This window comes from Spea bombifrons, chromosome 3, assembly GCF_027358695.1.
Source record: "Spea bombifrons isolate aSpeBom1 chromosome 3, aSpeBom1.2.pri, whole genome shotgun sequence".
Lineage (NCBI taxonomy): Eukaryota > Metazoa > Chordata > Amphibia > Anura > Pelobatidae > Spea > Spea bombifrons.
In genome coordinates this window covers 31,785,181-31,804,674 of record NC_071089.1, presented here as the reverse complement: position 1 = coordinate 31,804,674, position 19,494 = coordinate 31,785,181, and the positions used below count along the sequence as shown (strand labels likewise).

The 19,494-nt window shown below is 38.7% G+C and overlaps 1 protein-coding gene across 1 annotated transcript in view; it reads right to left on the bottom strand.

Moving 5' to 3' along the window:
* The window catches only part of GRM1 (glutamate metabotropic receptor 1), a 104,712-nt gene that overhangs the window by 18,059 nt on the left and 67,159 nt on the right, over nucleotides 1-19,494 (bottom strand). The window contains exons 3-5 of the mRNA XM_053461062.1: nucleotides 14,659-14,894; nucleotides 9,477-9,723; nucleotides 7,957-8,122 (exon numbers count right to left, since the gene is read on the bottom strand). Of these exons, the coding sequence (XP_053317037.1) occupies nucleotides 7,957-8,122; nucleotides 9,477-9,723; nucleotides 14,659-14,894 (649 nt within the window). The remainder of the gene's footprint in view (nucleotides 1-7,956; nucleotides 8,123-9,476; nucleotides 9,724-14,658; nucleotides 14,895-19,494) is intronic.

Below are 19,494 nucleotides of genomic sequence, written 5' to 3'. Positions count from 1 at the left end.
CAATCACATAGTTCCGCTATCGGATCTGGGTTAGCTGTCCAGTAACCCTGTGACTCAGTCCCATCCACCCCTTCTGGGTCAACATCCTCAGGTGACCACGCAGTAAAATCAATGAAATCCATGGTCACTGGGGCATACTGTTGCACATGGTCAAATAACTCTTGATATGCCTGTTCCAGTTCCCATTCTTGTGTGACCAAATAATCCAGGTCAGCCCACAGCTTAGGCACGTATGGGATATCCTCCTCCCTTCGCTCCTGGATGTCTTCCTCCCGACACTCCGATGCACTACCGAAGTTGGGATCCTTTTCTATAATTTCCAATAATAATCCCGGGCCGCCGAAGCCATAGCCCTCTGTGGGACCTTTATCCTCCAGCCCCAGGCACATCTGTGCTGCGTACCACCACAGAGCCCGATATGCATCGTCCAACCTCAGCTCTGTCTGGACCAGCACCTCCAGCTCAGCCACCCATTCCTCTTTGGGCTGCTTCCCCAAGAACGGCATCCGCAACTTCCGCTGGAGCCAAAACCTTTCCTCAAAGGTTGGGAGGCTTTTCCCCTTGTACTTAATTTCCAAGTGGAGAACATCCCTCCAGAGCTTCAATTCCTCTTGATCAGCTCTGCGTAGCTGACTTCCATTCTCTTTCCTGGAGATAGATCCCGGTGCAAAGGACGTGTCCCTCAGACTAGGAGGCAATCCCGCCGCTTGCCACCAATGTAAAGGGTTCACCCAGAGAGCTGTAGTAACTCCCAGAGATCACCCAGACGTATCCTCCTGTTGTCCCCGGAATCACTTCCAGCACCAGCCAGAATGCGCACCTTGAAACCCTGCTATGTGTACCCAATAAATAGACACAACTACCTTGAATTGAGTACAGCAGGAATGAACCGTTTATTGATGTAAAACATAGACTGATATAGCCACACAACTTCATTAACATAAATTAACATTGATAAACATGTAGAGAACCCAACCTTTAATCCCCAGTCAGCAATCCTATTGATGGGATTAATTAAACAATGGAGTTCCTGCCTGTTTGGCAGCCAGCCTGGAGCCATCTCTGAGTACCTTGGGCCCCTGTATGACAGGTCATTCTGTCACACTCTACCACCGTCAATGTTTGCCTCAGTATATGATAGGTGTTATGTTGTACCCCCGTCAATATCTGCCTCAGTATATAATGATAACAGTTATGCCTATAACAGTTATTGCCTAACAATACAAGCTATGCAGTTTTAAAGTGTGTGTGTGTGTGGGGGGGGGGGGTGCCACATACAGTATCTGCCCCAGGTGCCAAATACTGTAGGTACGCCCCTTGCTGGGGGTAATACACATGGCAGTGGGGGCATCACATTAACCAATACAAAAGAGGTGGGGGCATCAAAACACAAGGGAGGGGGTTGGCTGAGGCATCACATAAATCAATACACAAGGGTGTGGGGGCATAAATGCACAAAGGGGGCAAAACACAAGGTTGTGGGGGGGCACATTAATCAATAGTAAAGGGGACCTGTCTGGGGCATGAATACACAAGGGGCAAAAATACAAAAGGGGCAGTTATTGACAAAGGAGTGTAGCAAATATATTTTTTATGCTTCAGTGTGGCAGAGCCTGTCCAGGTGTGTGTGAGTGTGTTTGGCCGTCTGTGTGGCAGAGCCTGCCCTGGTGTGTGTCTGGGTGTGGGTGTGACAGAGCCTGTCCTGGTGTATGTGTTTGGGTGTCAGTGTGGCAGAGCCTGTCCTGGTGCGTGTTTGGGGGTCGGTATGGCAGAGCATGTCCTGGGGTGTGTATTTGGGATGCCGGTGTATAAATAAGTAGAACTATTTAATTTTTACTTATCCAGAGATAAAACGCGCTCCTGAATTTGTAGTCACTTCAGAGGACAAAACTTTCTAGGCCCAGAAATAAGTTAGAGGAAAAGTAAACGTTTTGTGTTATTTACTCTATTTCAATCTGCATATTTTATTGAAAAGGATTAGTGGCGCTAAATTGTGGCGTCAGGTGTATCGCAACATTTTTTAGTATATGGGTGTACTCCCAATCCCATCACATAAAATTGTATCAAATACATCTGCCGAGCTCTGATGTCATCTTTATCCAGTACACATGGATGCCGAGGAGTTAAGATTCTGTCCATTCCCAGGTACTTATTTGAGCTTTTAACACTTTTGGTTCCTGGGATTTTAATAATAATGTGGTATTCTTTTATCGTAAAGGAACAATTTAATATAGTTTTAAAAATAATGATTTATAGCTATTTGGATGGTAAATAGGGTGGCTCAGATAGTGTGGTGTATGGGCACAAGCGCTCGACCTTGTGATACAATACATGGGGCTGGTGTCCAAATATTTCCAGGGCTGCTTTTCATTCCCAGTCCGGCCTTGCCATCAGGGCCTTTAAAACAGGGCAAAAGGGATAGCTGCCCCTTGAGGAGCCGAGGAGTTAAGATTCTGTCTGCCCTGCCTATTTTATTTATTTCCATAAAAAGGCCCACCAAAATCCTCAGCACCAGGCCCATGATGCTCTTAATCCGGCCCTGAATATGGAGATATTTCGTTTACAAGTGAAGTTCTCATGGAACCTTATGTATGTGTGGCAAAAAGTGGCAGATCTAGCATACATTTTCAGGTGCTAATATTCCTGCCCCTTCTCCTAACCCCAGAATAATAACTTGTTATGGAGGAATACAAATCATGAGAACAGAAAGTTAAAACAGCTGCTTTTTTGTGATAAACATGTATAGGGTTTCTTGTTCGCACATTACATACATATGTATATTATTATCTTTTATTTATATATCGCCAACAATTTACGCAGTGCTTCTTACAATACATACATTCAAAGGGTATGAAAACAAATCAATACTTTAGCTAAAGAAGGCCCCGCTGACAAGCTTACTATCTATACACAATCTGTATAGTACAGAAAAATGTAATATTTTGGAAAGTGACAGACTAGTTTGAGCACAACAAATTACAATGTCCAGGAGTCCCTGCTCATATGCCCGTGGCCCTTAAATTAACCATTTACATAAAGCACTGTCCAGGTACACGTGCTAACATGGGGGGAAGCATCAGTCATCTCTGCTGCTGTTCCAGGCTGGAAAGAGAAGGTGGGTAGGAAACAAAACTAATTTATGCATCCACATTGTACCCCACCACTTTTGCATTCCTGTACCCTGAGCAAGTCATGCCCTCAATAAGGGTCAGGAGGAACCCTTCCCTGCAGCTCCAATTTCATGCCTCAAAGTGACATTTATTGTACCATTAGAGCAAGCACAAATCTAGAGTTACATAGTATGTTTTACAATTTTGGGGAACTTTGCAGTCCCCAGACTTAGCACATGTTAGTCTTGCTGTCAGTGGAAGAGTGCTGTTCATACTATCAACACACATATGTCTGTATGTCTGTTTTGCAATTTGACGTCCAAGTCATACGAATCAGTTGACTCTGCACTTGAGTTGGTCATCAAGTCTATTAGTTCTATTGAATTTCATGATGTTATTGGGCTTGCAGCTCACTCTACCTTTTGCACCCTTTGTAAATCACATATACCCATCCACGCACACATGCTAACACCATAAACTAATATATACACCCACTCTAACACCATATGTTGATACTAACACCATACACTAACACAGCATACTCTTATCATCCAGTAATATACACTAACACCATACACACATGCTAACACAATATAGTAACACACTATCATGTGTTTTCTTTTCTCAAAGAAACACACCCCATTCTAGTATCAAGTGGAACTTCTGACTTATGACTTATGAAGTGGAATTTCTGAGAAGGAGTGTGCAACTGCCTTCTGGGACTTACCGTGTGGTATACTAGGATCCTAGTAGCAGGGATCACTGTTCATAGCTGTACTTTATCATCAGACTCTTCTTTACCAATAGTTGTCTTTTGGGTTGTACAAAATATATATTTTCATATTTTGCAATTCTTAATAACTTATTAATTTATTAACAGACAATTAAAAGTTAAGTTTTAACTTAAGACTACTTGGAGACAGATTTAGTTGCTTGAGATTTGTCTAATAGGGTAATCCTCTATGGTGTTTCCTGTTGTGAGATTGGGACCCATTGTGCAGTGATTAACACATACTCACTCTAACCCCATACGCTTGCACACATAAATACACACTCATTTTTCTATTATTAGTTCAAATTGCCAGCTCCCCCCCCTTACCTCATGTTGTGCAACCAGCTGCACTACTGCAGTCACATAATGCAGTACACACTTGGGTCACATAATGTACCTGTTGAACTCGCATTATCACTCCCTAGGTACCTATATTGATTCCTAAAGTAACAATGCACATATTTAATATTTTTCTCATCTGCTGCAATAATCTTCCTTACAAGGTTTCTAAACCAATTAAAGCATTGTACAGTTTGTAGCAAAGCAGCAGGGACTATTTTAAGCAGAGTTTGCAGTCTGGTTCCTTTTATAGACTACCTGGCATGGGCTGGATTTAAAGGACATAAATGTCTTTTCCTGCTCTTCAACTTGCATCGAACACACAAAGAGATAAGTAACATATATAATTACTATAGTCATAAAACAATATATATTAAATATAGGGACTTCAGTGATGTCACATTGACATCATCAGTGGTATCCTCTAGTTACAAGAGACATCCCTGTGATCATTTACATTCACCTCCCATAGGGTGCCTTGACTTGGCAAATGAGCTTACGTACGTTACAAAAATATACTATTAATGCCTTATGTTTCCAGGTTTGGATTTGACTGCTGGTAATTTGTTCTTCGTTGCTTATAAAATATAACTTAAGTTTAATTTCATTGCCATTGTCCATTATGTCTGAAAAAATGTCTTTGTACATCCTCCCAGCAATTTCCTTGGAGGTAGAGACATTTTGTTACTATTATTATTATTATTATTACCGTATTTGCTCGATTATAAGACGACCCTGATTATAAGACGACCATGGGATCTGCAGCGGGTAGGGTGGTGTCCACTAGACTCTCCCTGTGTTGTTCCAGAGATGCGCCCTCCATGAGATTGAGAGCTAGCTCATGCATGCGCACACTTGCATACCCATTCCTGACCCTAGTGTATGTTACAGATATAAAAGCAGAATGTTTCATTGGACAACATGCATTATATGTAATACTGAGTATGTATCGTGCTTTGGTGTTTGCAAAGTATGTACTATAATAGCTCATGGGAACAACCTTCTTAAATTGGAGGGAAACAGAAAAAAAGAAGGAACAAAAAAGGTTCCTACTCAATATTTATAAACTGTGTTTTTTATCGAGCATCTTCACTTGGCGTTTGACACACGGTTAATGAATTAAATCCTGTTGATACTTTACCAAAATAATACAATGCAACCTATGGATATTGTTTGCTTACATGCCAGCATAATCTGACTCTAAACACCTGAGCATAGCAGGGTGACAATCAGACAGTTGAAACAAACTTTGAATGTTTGCTAAACAGTAACTAATTTCTCCAAGAATGTACCAAGTGTGCACAACTGACACAAGAAAAATACATGTCTTTTCACATGGTAACTTTCTAGAGTAAATATTGCCAACAAGTCCGCCTACTCAGTTTTACTCAATAATAACCTCTGCAATGAAATACAAGGATAATTCTGTGTTTGGTAAGCAGTACCTTTTAATTCGCTTTTACGTCAACACTAAAAATATCACATAGGCTAAAATTTGCCAAAACACACATCATATGTTACTCGTCATACTTATTATTTGTATTAACTCTAGATAGTTTGTAGGCAATTTTTTGAGATAGAATGCCACAGCTAGAGAACACCAGGACAGAAAAACTCAAACTTTGTTATGGGAAAGCATTATCACAAAGTATTTTTTTTTTTTTTTTTTAAAACAACTAATAAAAAAGTGTAAGAAATCATTTTCATGCTTTTATTCTGTTCTACACACTTTAGGCCTGGATGCAACTTGAGTGCTAGGAACATAGGTTCTCAAAAATGTGATGTAGGTATTAGAGGGTCTTCTGTGGAATGCCAGTGTATCCTATGACTGGTCCAATAGGATTCCTAAAATTCACATATTGCCCATATATAGTAGAACTGTGACTGTAAAATCTCATGTTTAGAAGGTTGAGGTCTCTTTATCCTTCATCTTATCAAGAATACAGAGCCTACAGTACCTACAACCACCATCTGTTCATCATCAGTACTGTATGAATACTACTTTGTCCTACCAAATAAACCTACGTAACCTTTAAGAAAATGTATGAATTGATGGGGTAAATTGAATTGGCCGGCTTCAAAGATGTCCCAATGACTGACGATATCTCCAAGAAATGCACACCTCACAAAGGTGGCCTTTTACCTCCCAAATAACCCAACAAACCCATGCATGGGGGGTATTGCTGTACTCAGGGGATGAACACAAATTGGGGTGTTGTTTGACAGTGACATATACCAGGAGGGGTAAACTCACACCTGAAGTACAATGTGTGTGAAAAAAATACAAAAACAATTACTACCATAAAGTTTGACAAAGGCTGATGGTAGAATTAGTGCATGGAAAGGGTTAAATTACTAGCATTTGAAATACCCTGGGGTGTCTGGTTTTCAAAAATATGTAGTTTGATGGGGTAAATTGCATTGGCCGGCTTCAAAGATACCCGAAATGGCACATGAGGCAGAATGACCAGATTTCGCAGACAACCGATGGACGCAGACAACCCCCGCTGCTAACCGCACCTCCTTCCGGCTGCAGCGGAAGTTGTGTATGCGAATCGCGTAGACATCTACACGCTGCCCCGGCTACATGACCCGGGAGTCAGAAGCACCGGTAAGTTTGGGGGGGGGGCTAAATGGGATCTGGTTCTTAGTCTCACAGTTAGACCTATTTGAGGTCTGATTATAAGACGACCCCGTTTATATTATTATTAGTATTTGCTCTGAAAAAAACCTTGTCTTATAATCGAGCAAATACAGTAAATAGTCTTGTCATTAAGAGGTTAAGAAGATTTAGAAGCTGGGTCTTGATTGCTCTTTGGTCACTGGAAAAGTTTAGATATTTAAGACAAATGAATATCTAAAAAAAAGCTGCACCTAAAACACTGATGGACTTGAGCCAACAGACAACATTGGCCTAGCTCACCAGTACTAAAGAGCCAGAGACAAGCTGGCTAAAATACCACATCTTCTTCCATATTCAGGCCTTTTTTTGGAGTTGCCCCTTAGGATAGATAGATTTAGGTGGAGTCTGAAAGTCCAGGTATTGGAGAACAAATCCACTTGGGTACTTGTTACATTTTTATAATGTATTTTCTTGGTTGCAATGTTAAAATGTCAGTTTTAAAACATCGCCAGCTCTAAAAACAATCCCTCAAAGTATCACCATTGCTAAGTTTTTATAGTGCACCTTTTATGATATACAGGTACTCCTAGGGGTTACGTTCTGATGAACGCATTGTACTTTGAAAATATTGTAAGTCGAATCTACATACCACTACATGTAGTGTGCTATTTCATTCTTTGGTAATCAATGTATTGAATGTGCATCTCTATTGCACCATCGTAAAGCCAAACCATTGTAAGGTGATAAGATTTCTTTTATATGTTGCGGTATCCATTTTGCTAACAAACATGTGGATAAAATGTACTTACTCAAGCAACCAGGCAAGTGTGTGTTCAGACTGATTTGAATGGGAGAGATCTCCTGCTACTGATTGGCTCAGTTGCAAGCACTGTTTGTCCACAGAGGAGGAAGGCAGCAGGAGAGCTGCAGTTTCTACCTCAGATGTTTTTTTGGGGTTTTTTGGGACACTAAAACTTTCAATTAACTGTAATTTACCAACATACATGTTCATGAATAAACCACACTTTAAAGGGTTCTCTCCAGATTAGATGGCTACAATGGACCATGCAATTATTACAAACAACCAAAAAAAAACCAACACGAAATCTCACCTTGATTTCCCCTAAAGAACACGGATCGCTGCATACGGACCGGACCGTTCCACTTCTATTTATTTGAATCCTGTCGTCAATGTTTAATACCCCTTCATGCCATGTTCCTATGAGCACGTAATCATAGTGGCTGGGTTCAATAAACTGAAGGTTCATTATATCATACCTAAGGTCACCAAGAAAATGCAGATTAAGCCATAATTTGAAAAGTTTTACCAGATATCAATATATAATCAATAATCATTCAAATGTTTACATTGGTAGAGCAAACTGAGTAGAATATGTACAAAAATAGTTCTTAAATGAAAATATGAATGTTATTGACACAATCTAATCTTTGCAAGGGATGATGAGCATGTTACACCAGCTACAACCTTCTGGAATTTGTAACATACAGTAAAAAAGTTATGGTAATCCAGCATTTAATTTTTTTTTTCATTTGATGATAATTTAATAAGGATTTATTGAAAGCTGGTAAAGAATAAATTGCATACATGATTCACTAAAACTACATTATAACTATTATATGAGAGCTGCAAATGAGGTCTGTGTTCCAATGACCCAGATCGCCATAGCTTTTTCACATTCTTTAGCTGGATCATTTTAAATGTTTTTGTGTTTGTCACACATAACCCCTAGAATTATTTCCACCATGGTTACAATCATATAGCTAACATTCATTCCATGACCTGATTATTTTTTTGTTTAATTTGCATGGTGTTTCAGTGCATTCAATATATTGCCACACATTTATATACAAAATAAACCATGGTAAAGCATTACTGAGTCTTTCAAGTAAACACAACAAGCCACATTTATCAAGGGAAAACTTGAGAAATGCTACTGCACAAGAAAAAGAAAAAAAAGAGTTGTCAAAATTGGGGGACCTTGACATAGTGGCAAGCAAAGCAGAACATGGCAATGTAGTGTGATGGATCTCCAATATTTATGCTTCAGATAGGTGCTTTTGAATAGTATTTGCTAGGTGTGCTCTGATTCCTTACTTTATTGTATGCACCAGGTAGGTTATAGCCACTAACCGATAAGTCCTCATATTTACTGTTACTGCCACTTTAACTGCAGATGAGGTCCTGTAATGTGATACTGGTGGCTGGATTTGAATGGCTAGATGTGCATCCCCGTACTGCCTTGTGTGGCTTCAATGGTTAGTCTGTATCAGCTGATTTGATAATAGGCATATACTAAGGCGACATTGACAAGATCTGTAGATACTAGAGTAAACAGACAGCACCAATGTAGACATATGACTTGTAAACCTCCACACAACTCAACTTGTTCAAAAAAAATTAATAAACTAGTTAAGATAAAGAGTGGGTCCATGACATTTACTCAAGAACGAAGAGTATATTATGGAGTCTTATCACAATAAAATTAGTTCTTAGTTATTTTATTTCACCAGTCACTGTCAATTATTTTGTCCTGGATGGACAATTCAGTCTTAGTCATTCAGAAAAGTGATGGTTGTAGATATGAAGGAATAAATCAAACCAATGTCTCACCTTCCAGGTGCATCCCCCTTTTCATCAAAAAATATGTCTTCACCAGAAATGCCTACAAATGAAGTCTTAATAAGGAACTCAAGTAGTTTGCTTCCATCTATAGGTTTCATTGCATCACATAGACCAACGTGTCCTGGACATAGTTCAGTATGCATATCATGGAGACCATGAGCCATCGCATATAGAGCATTAATGACAAAGCCCATTTTGCTGTCTTGAACATAGTTTTCCTCTAAACTCTCATTACCTGAAAGAAATGGTAATGCAGAATAAATGTTAAAATGCTCTATGACTATAAAGTTATCAACATTTACCTATAGCAATACAAATACCTATACTACCTAAGGTATGAATATGAGCATAATTTTAATATAATTTTTGATCATGATTATAATTTCAGTAAAATTCAGTGTCCCATTAGAACATCTAACATGAGAAACTACAAACAAAACATTTCCTATTGTTGTGAGGGAGCACTTGCCATTATACTATTTTCAGACATGAACTGGTTATAGAAGTAAATCAAATCAAATCAAATCAAAGAACGACAAGAAAACAGAGAATAAACAGTTCTGATAATCCATTCACTTACAAATTCTGAAAGGCTAAATTTATTTGGGAATTTAACAAGTTGTATGGTATGCAATGGCAAGATGTTTCTGATCATAGATTAGCTAAATGGCACTAAACCATGGCTTTCTGGAGGCAGAGTGGCATATAGGGGGTTAAAAAGAATATCAGGGAGGCAGAGTGGCATATAGAGGGTTAAAAGAATATCAGGGAGGCAGAGTGGCATATAGGAGGTTAAAAGGACTATCAGGGAGGCAGAGTGGTATATAGGAGGTATAAGGCATATCTGGGGCAGATTGGCATATAAGGGGGTATAAGGCATATCTGGGGGGCAGATTGGCAAATAAAAGGAAATCAAAAACAAAAATTGCATTTTTCTCAATCATAGTTTTTATTAAATATGAAAAAATTGTTTACATGTGAATTAATATTTACTAGTAAAACTTTTTTCTGATAGGGTAGTCTTATATTTAGGCTTTTTCTTTTTCCCTAAATTAATATTCAAATTTTGTGGGGTCGTCTTATGATCAGGTCATCTTATAATCAAGCAAATACGGTATTGTTATATTTATGCACCGTTGTCCTGTCGCCCCCCGCTCAGTGGTGCCCACCATGCTATGGACATCCATCTCCACCTGGTTGGCATAATGTTTCTGCTCCATTAGTTTATTTTGTTTGTTTTGTTTATTCTACCTACAGAAGTAGTGCCAGACCCCTTCATAAGCATATTTCCATATTACTAAAAAAATGTAACAGAAAAATGGAGAAGCTACCACATAAGTGGGAATATTATTTCAAAAAATGTAAATGCTGTGTATTTTTACATCAAGACATACAAGTCTTTGCAAACTCATAGAATGTTGATATTATATCAGCTATAGATGTGTGGAAGCCGTCGGAAGATCAATTTATGCCCTTTAATATAGTGAGAAGCACCTTCTTTTCGTTTCTGAAGGTATACATCATATCACACCTTATTTGTAGCCCTAGTCAAAATCTAAGTTGGTTATGCTCTCAAGGCTTTATAAAGTAATAAAAGCAGTAGTACTGTAGAATCTTTAGTCCCACTGTTCACAAATAAATCCAAGAATGCTGGTTACCTACAACATTTTGAAAATATATATCTATTCATATGATGCAGACTTAAAGGACCTCTTAAAATTTGGCCCTGGAACTGAAGCCGTCTGCCTATCATTAAGTAGGAAGCAGAGCATATTCAGAGCTGCACGTTTGGTAAGAGAATTGCTAAACTGCCAGATCAAAAGAGGATGAAATTACTAACATCATGCCCTGGAATCAATTCTGTAAATCTTCCAAATTGCAGTTGCCATAGTAACAGGCTTTCTGAACTATAAATTTTAAAAAAAATCTTAGCATATCCTGAGTTACAAATTATATATGTTTTTACTTCCGACATGCAACTCATATTGAGTATGTTATGAAGGTAAATTAATTGACTACAATAAACACTTAATGACAAAACTCTTGCCGTTAATATAAACAGAAGACACATTTCAGTGGTATCCTAACGACCCCCAGATTTACAGCTGACACAGCTACTGAACAAGTGAATGCGGATAAAAAGGATTTAATATGCCCCATGCAGTCCTCATTGCAGATAATGCCACTGCTGGGAGGGAGTGAAGGCAGGGAACGGAAGGGAAAGGGGAAAGTGAAGGAAAAAGAAAGGGAATAGAATAAAAAAAGAAAGTAAATGGAAAAGAAAGAAAAAAAGGGGAGAAAAATGACAAGATGAAAGGAAACAGATGCGAAAGAAAGGAAAATGAATAGTAAGGACAAGAAAGGAAACGGGTGGAAAAGGAGTGGAAAGGAAATAAAAATAAAATAAGGGGAATTAAATTCAATGGAAAGAAGAAATAAAAGGGAAAAAGGAAATGGAAGAGAAAATACAGAGAAAGGAAATCATAAACTGTGATCGTGGCAAAAGACTCTGCAATCCTGCTTGCCTCATATGTTTATCCCATACCTGCAAACAATTGCTATGGAAACACATGTGTGCATGTCATGGAACCAATCCCTACCAGATTACAGCAGAAGGATCCTCCAAACTCACACCCTTTGTATATAGTGCCTAACCATATCCTCCTCACCACCTCCTCTTTCCACAGAATAGTCAGTTTAAGGAAAAGCATTTTGAATAAAATATGTGTGCATGGGAGTATACTGTACATGCCAGAGAAAAACACTGGTAACTTTATTGGCACCAAAATGGTACAAACTTGAAATAAAAATTACCATCCAGCTATAATCAATGAAGCCACTCGTTTTTCATCTTTGGACAGTGGAAAGAGGGCCATTTGAAAACTACAGTAAAAAAGGAAATTCATCTCCAAATGGTTAATGTCTATATTTAATCCTTATCCCACTGGGCATGTGATTGGGGGTATATGTGTGAATTCCATTGTACGTATGTGACGCGTGTGAGGGTGACAAGAGCAGCTGAGGGCAAATTTGGAGCCCCCGCAACCCACATACACAGGGAAAAAACAGCTTCCCAAGAAATATCTTCTCAGTAAACTTTACGTCAGCCTGAAAACAAATTGAGCCTGGGTGTAGAGGACTACATTGGGAGGCGGGTCCCGCTGCGGGCGCGGACGGTCTTGCTAGTGTTGCGGGCGGGAGTTGGCGGTCAGGCACTGTACCTGCGGGTCCCGGTAATCCCGCGCATTCCCGCAAGGCTGCCTTCTCGCTGCAGGACTGCACGGGAACTCTGCACTTCAGGTAAGGAGGTGGGCGTAATTGGCAGGAGCGGGCGGGATTGGACACAAATGTGGTGGGAGTGGAACACACACATTGCGGGAGTGGGCAGGAGCAGGATTAAAAAAGCCGTCCCACGCAGGGCTCTACCTGAGTGCTCAATGTAAAGTGCCACACAAGAGCTCTCATTGATTGATCACTAAGGATGGAAAATGGGGGATAGGTAATTTTTAAAACACATATGTCTTAAAAATTACATCTTTTTTGGGTAATTCTGCCAGCACAACATAGGAAAGGTGATAGGTACACTTTAAGATGGCCACTTGCTATTCAAGGGTCTTACAATGTATGTGTAATGGAAAAATATTCCTCTAACAATAAAACAGCACTATTAATTATAAAATTCTGTGTGACAAGTCTCCAGTGGACTAAATGATATGAAATAGAGAAATTGTTTCCACTAAGTAAGTTGCAGTACATTTAGTAATCACAATGTGTTGTCTTTTGAGACATAATATAGCAAACCAGTGAGAGCTTAATTATGGACTAATTTTGGTTTTGTCAGTAAGTTGACTGCAGTGAACTCATCACAGGAATAATGTTTCAAACTGAAATTCAGTGTTCAGAGTGTTTTTGAATCAACAGACTTGGAACACATGCTCAGCAATGTGAAAATCAAAGTGACCTAGTGATGGAGTTGAAAAACTCTTAAGAGGGCATTTCAGAATTGTAATTGATTTGCAAATCTTAATCGTATCGTACCTTCTGTCACTAAATTAAGTAGAATAGTGTAAATAAAACACAATATATATTTCTTTATTGACCCAGAGCATAACTGTTTCTTGAAAACAGCTATACATATTAGATTGTGTTTACCTCACTGAATGAGGGTGTGAGACCAAGGGTCCATTATCCCAGTGTTCTAGTGGGAAGTATACTTAGGAGCTCTTAGGAGCTCTCCTGGTTGAACCTGGTGTATCTGGCTGAAGACCTTTTTTCCAGGATCTCCAGGTCAGTTTCTTCTTTCTCCGTGCAGGGTAGTGGGCTCGGCTACACTCGCTTGCCTCTCACTAAAAGCCACCATACCTGGGAACTTTCCAGGGTAGGCTACCGAGAGCTTTCTCACTTCTGGTGGAGTGGCTTTTTGAAGGAGTGGAGCTAGCTGCACTTAGCTGGGATATCAGTGCCTCATATGAAATAAAATTATCTGCCCTGCTATATCCTTTCTGGTCTAGTGAAATGGCTACATTTGCAAAGGGCTTAAGGAAATGTGTGTTCCTATAGTGGGGTAATGTTTGTGCCAGCATTGCCAAATTTAAATGCACCAGGTACAACAATACGATCCTCAGGTATGTCAAATTTATATCACTTGAAAATCTCTCTGTTATTTATAAGCATATACATCAAGAATAAACCATTCATTTATTGGGGATTAAGAATGCACAAAGCCATGGGACAACACAGTCAAAAGGGGCCTTTGTGAAATATAGAGTAACATATTTGTACTCTAAAATAACAAGTTGGCATCACTCATTTACAGAAGGGTGACAGACAAGAAAACTGTTGTCTCTTTAGCATATTATCTCCTCCCTGGTGCTGTATAGTAATGTACGTTAGTAAACTTGCAGACCTGGAGGCTTTTATTGTAGGCAATTGTGAAATTTCAGATCAAACATCACAGTGAGCCGACTTTGGTAATAAAACCCTGCTTGTCCAATAGAACCCTTTACTCCATAGGCTCTTATTATTCAGAGTATCAGTGTTCTTTTGTTTACCGCAAAGCCATGTGATAAGGAGTCAGCGTGTTTGTCTAGTAGACTGGGATAAAATACTCAGAACCATGACAGTAAATAAATCTAACCTTATTGACGTTGATAATAAAATAAATTCTTACCTTTACATATCTTTTTAAAGTTTTTATTTTCTTGTGGATGACCTGGAATTCGACACTGGAATCTGTGTTGCCAAAATTCACTAAACCAGGGGTTTCTGGAATTAGTATCCAAACGTAGACTTAGAAAATAGTCGTCAAATGATCTCACTTCAGGAGATTGCAGTTTTATAGTTATTCCTCCATTGGCTTCTTCTTCAAATCCCTCTATGACTTCATCTCTGTCTGCCCATCCATCACTACAAGTAATGGGGCAAAAAACAGATTGTAATATACAGCAAATAAATTGCCATTCGTATTTCATATGGCATGTCACAGATTTACTTTTGTAGAAAAGTTCAAGCTCCATTTTAAACTCTCGTGAAAAAAATGTTTCAATTCTGATTGTCAGTCAAGCTTAAAACTCATGGTCAGTTCCCAAACCCATTAGTAGACTATTTCTGTGCAAGAGGTGAATCACTTCTATAAAGAGCTAGTGTCCTCGTCACCTGAAATTAACCCTGATTATAATCAAATTAGATAAAATTTATCAGTGGTGCACAGCTCCAGCCCTTCAAATATCTAAACCCAAGTTGGGGTATCCAAAAACCGTGACCTGTTTACACCCCTTGAGTAGTGATTTTTGGATAACCCCTTTTCTCTGGGATTAAAATGAGAGCATCGATGACTTTTGCCGATTGTCCCCTAGAAAAGGTAAAATAAAGCACTTTTTACCCTACAGAGTGCAAATGAGGTGGACACTGATTTCCACTGTCTGTCCTCCTGGTATCCAAAGAGTGCTCCAATTGACCTAAAACATATCCTAACTGAGTCAGGGACCGGGTTCTCAGTGTTCCTGGTGCCTACCAAGTAAGCAAGCAGTGATCTATAAATGTCAAATTATGTAAGGTGCCATCAAGTTAGTTATGCTTAAATTAAAACAAATTCCAACTATGTGCAGTATTTTTCTTCCACTATACCGGCTAAAATCACATTAATGTGATTGCCCCCATGATTAATGATTTTGTACACAGTAATAAATCTGCAGTGCCTATTGAACAAAAACCCGTGAACATTCTCCTAATCATAAAACAACACGATTCTGCAGTAACTACAAAGAACCACATTTCCCTCTAGCACAAAAGAATCAATAATCCAAAACTCTTAAACTTGGCAAAGGAAATATTTCTGTGTTTCTGAACACACAGATTAACGACAGTGTATCCCTGAATTTCTGTGATTTGAAGATATGTATTTTTTTTTAATCCAAACATAATGTAGGTTTGGGGAGCAGAACTGGTGTGATCCTTCTCTTTATATAATTATTCCTAATCTGCATGACAGTTTCCCTGCCCTCATGTATGCGCCTAGAATAGTGAAACATAGTTTTGCATAAAGGTTTTATTTGCTGTATTTTTAAACATAGTTTAGCTTTATATTTTTGTATGATAAATCTCACATACAAGGCCAGCAGGAACAAAGTTAGTTGCCTTAAGGTTTGTCCAGTGATCTCTGAAATGTTCTATTCCCAGAACTTTCCATTACATTTGCCCTAAATTACTGCTGGCTCATTTTGAAACTGGTCTATCATATTAATAGCGAGTAATAGTCCTACAGTTGTCTTATTATTACACAGTTCAGCTGATAGTAGACAAGGAGCTCCGGTTTACCATCAGTGATGTAGTTCTAAAAGTATATTCTCTTAGGCTACAAATAGGCCACACTTAATGTACTAATGTACTAATGTGATTATTACTAAACTTGTGCATTCGTCTTCAGGTGAACATGAAAACGAACATGAAGAGTGCGTTTTCATGTTCGTTCCGAAGACACGCCGAAGAGAAGACAGCGGCGGTAAAATGTAGGCGAAGACGAAGACACACACCACGAAGATCTTCGTGATCGTCTTCACCTTCGTCTACCACTCTCCCCGGTCCTTCCCCTTCTAACTTACCTTGGCATCGCGGCAGTTCACAGAAGTGGAAATCCGCAGGTTCGCCGTCACGGGTTACAGGGCAGTGCGAATGAGCCTATTGGTCGCCTACACTGACCTCCTCTGGCATCAACCAATTGGTTGATGCCAGAGGAAGACCCTGCAGGTGACCAATAGGCTCACTCGCACGGCCTTTGTAACCCCTGACAGCGAACCTATGGATTTATTGGTCGAGATAGGGAGACCAGTGGGATCTGCCGGGTAAGTTGCAGCATTGGGGTTTTAAAAGTCTGTACGAGCGACCAACAGAGTCGCTCGTACAGACTTTTAAAACCCCAATGCTGCAACTTACCCGGCAGATCCCACTGGTCTCCCTGTTCTATCAGTTAAATGTCCGTACAAGCGACTTTATTGGTCGTTCGTGCAGATATTTAACTGATAGAACAGGGAGACGAACACGAAGAGCCCCCTGGTGCCCAAGTCTAATTATTACCTTCACAAAAATCAAATAAAATAATTATTTTTTGTAACAAAAAAGAAACAAAGCAAAACAGCCTAAAGGCAAATTATTATATTACCATAGAAAAAAACATAACGTATCCTAGAATTGACATGTTACTAACAGAATGTGCTTTAATTGGAGTTATATTTACTGTATGTAATGTTATTTTTTTTATTTTCTGATTATTTTATAATAAATCTTGCACACGAACCCAACAGGAAAAAATGAAAAACAAAACAATTCTAGTTTTTTGTTTTGTGTTTTGCCTGAAGGCAAATGATCATATTACCAGTGAAACAACACCACCAAAATTCAAGACCTATACAATAGAAATATTTTAAATCAATAATTTATTTGGCTGTTAATGAATACATAATTAAATCCAGTATAAAACTAATTTCCATTTCCTCCTAAATCCTCAATAAAAAAATGTAATCAATAACTAACTGAATTAAAATAACGCTAATGCAAAAATAACATTTCATTAGGGCACATATATGACCAACATCGTGATATCTGATGTGTTCCTGTCCACCTTCTCCAATGCCCAGTAGCCCCAGCACAATGAATGAGGAAAGAAGGGGCACTTCTAGTTCTAAAAAAAGCTTTATGAAATCTAAGACAATGGTTAGCAAAAACGATTTTTATCACTAGTCTCAGCCAGGTAGCTGGCAATTTACAGGTAGTTCCCCAACCCAAGTATGGTGGCTTGCACCAGAAGTGCCACATTCTAACCTTGGCTGATAGGTCTTGGGTGGGTGAGCTGGAAAACCCTTTCCTGCATTACCTAGGACAGATAATCTACTCAAATGGCTGTTGGGGAGATAAATGCCCGATCTTAGCTTGGTTCTTGCCTATTCTCCACCCATTTTACCTTCCACTAAATTCTGCCTCTAAGCACAGCTAGCCCAGTCTCCTAAACAAGGCTAGCTCTGCTCCAAATTATGGTTGTCCCTCCATGAAGCTATTCCCCCAATGGATGAAAAAAAGACAGATAGCCTACCTTGTGAAGTTCCCTGGTAAATGCAAAATAATTTTGTTTTTAACTTGATGAATCCATTAAGTTATATCTCTAATTCCACAAAATATATATATTTTTTTTCAAAACACTTTCACAGTAGCTCTTAGGCGTTTCGACTAATCATAAGTATAGTGGCTTTCATTAAGGGAAAGGTTGAAGTGTTTTATTGACATTTCATTTTCAACTTGGTGAATAGGTTGCAATGTTGTTCTTTTCCGAGAGATTTCAGCAAAGGAGCCTTGGTATACCTATATACTTTAGGTAAGGCTGTGCTGCTAAAATGCAATTTTACTGAGATTTTAGTCTCAGTATTTACAATATAGACTGTTTTCATTTTATCTTTATTATAACACATCATATTCTTAATATGCTAGATACCATATTATTAAACCAGTTTGAAAGAAAGTTTAAATTTGATACCTTAATGAATCGCTACATGACCAAAGATTTTCTGCAACCCTCATCTCCAATGGCTACAGCTTTTGTGGTTATTGTTCCTGTTTCCTTATTTTCCACATATATTTTGGAAGCCGCAAACTTTATTGTGTTCATTAGCTAAACTGCCCCCTAACATGTAACCCAACAAAAATAAACACTGATTAAATCCTAAAAGTCAAAATCTTATCTTATTTTTTCAATTATTTTTTTTCTTATTTCCCCAATCCGACCTCTACATTTAAAAACAACCCCCTTAAATGTGCGCAGACTAAAAAAATGTTTTAAACGTATGTTTTTACGTATATCTGGCTATTTTTGGAGCACCTGGGCAAATAAAAGCCTGTGTATATTTACAATATTTCTGAGTGTGCAGCCGCTCCCTTTGGTTTGTGTATATATATATTATTCATGTAATGGTATATAAGCATGTATGCAAACCTCCCACATCCCTCTTTAGGAGGGACGCTCCCCTCTTAGGGTCGAAACCCATCTGTCCCTTTTTTCCTCCTTATTGTTTGAGCTCTTGTTGGGAATTTAGAAGGTTTGAAGGGTTTGATAGGAGTGTATCAGAGTTTTACACAGCCCTGAAAGTAATGATAATGTATATATGAAAAGCAGAGAATGGGGTTATGAGCGCTTACTAAAAACTTTAATGAAGTTATCAATGAGTCCCAATTAAAAAGAAAAATCTCTGTAAAGCCACACATATACCCAAACATCCTAAAAGAAACCTGTCACTCTTTGGCTTTTGAAATATATGTATATGTAGAATGTAGCTTAGGAAAGTAATTATTCCCAAATTAACTGCAGCATGAATTTGTGTTCTTGAAATCTAAAATCTACAAAGGCTGTAAGACCAGACGCATATGTTTTCAAAGAAACAATACACTACACACTTGTGGGGCTTTGCAAATTAGTACTTCATGGAGAGTTTGTCACTCTACTAAATCTGTATTATAATAGCTG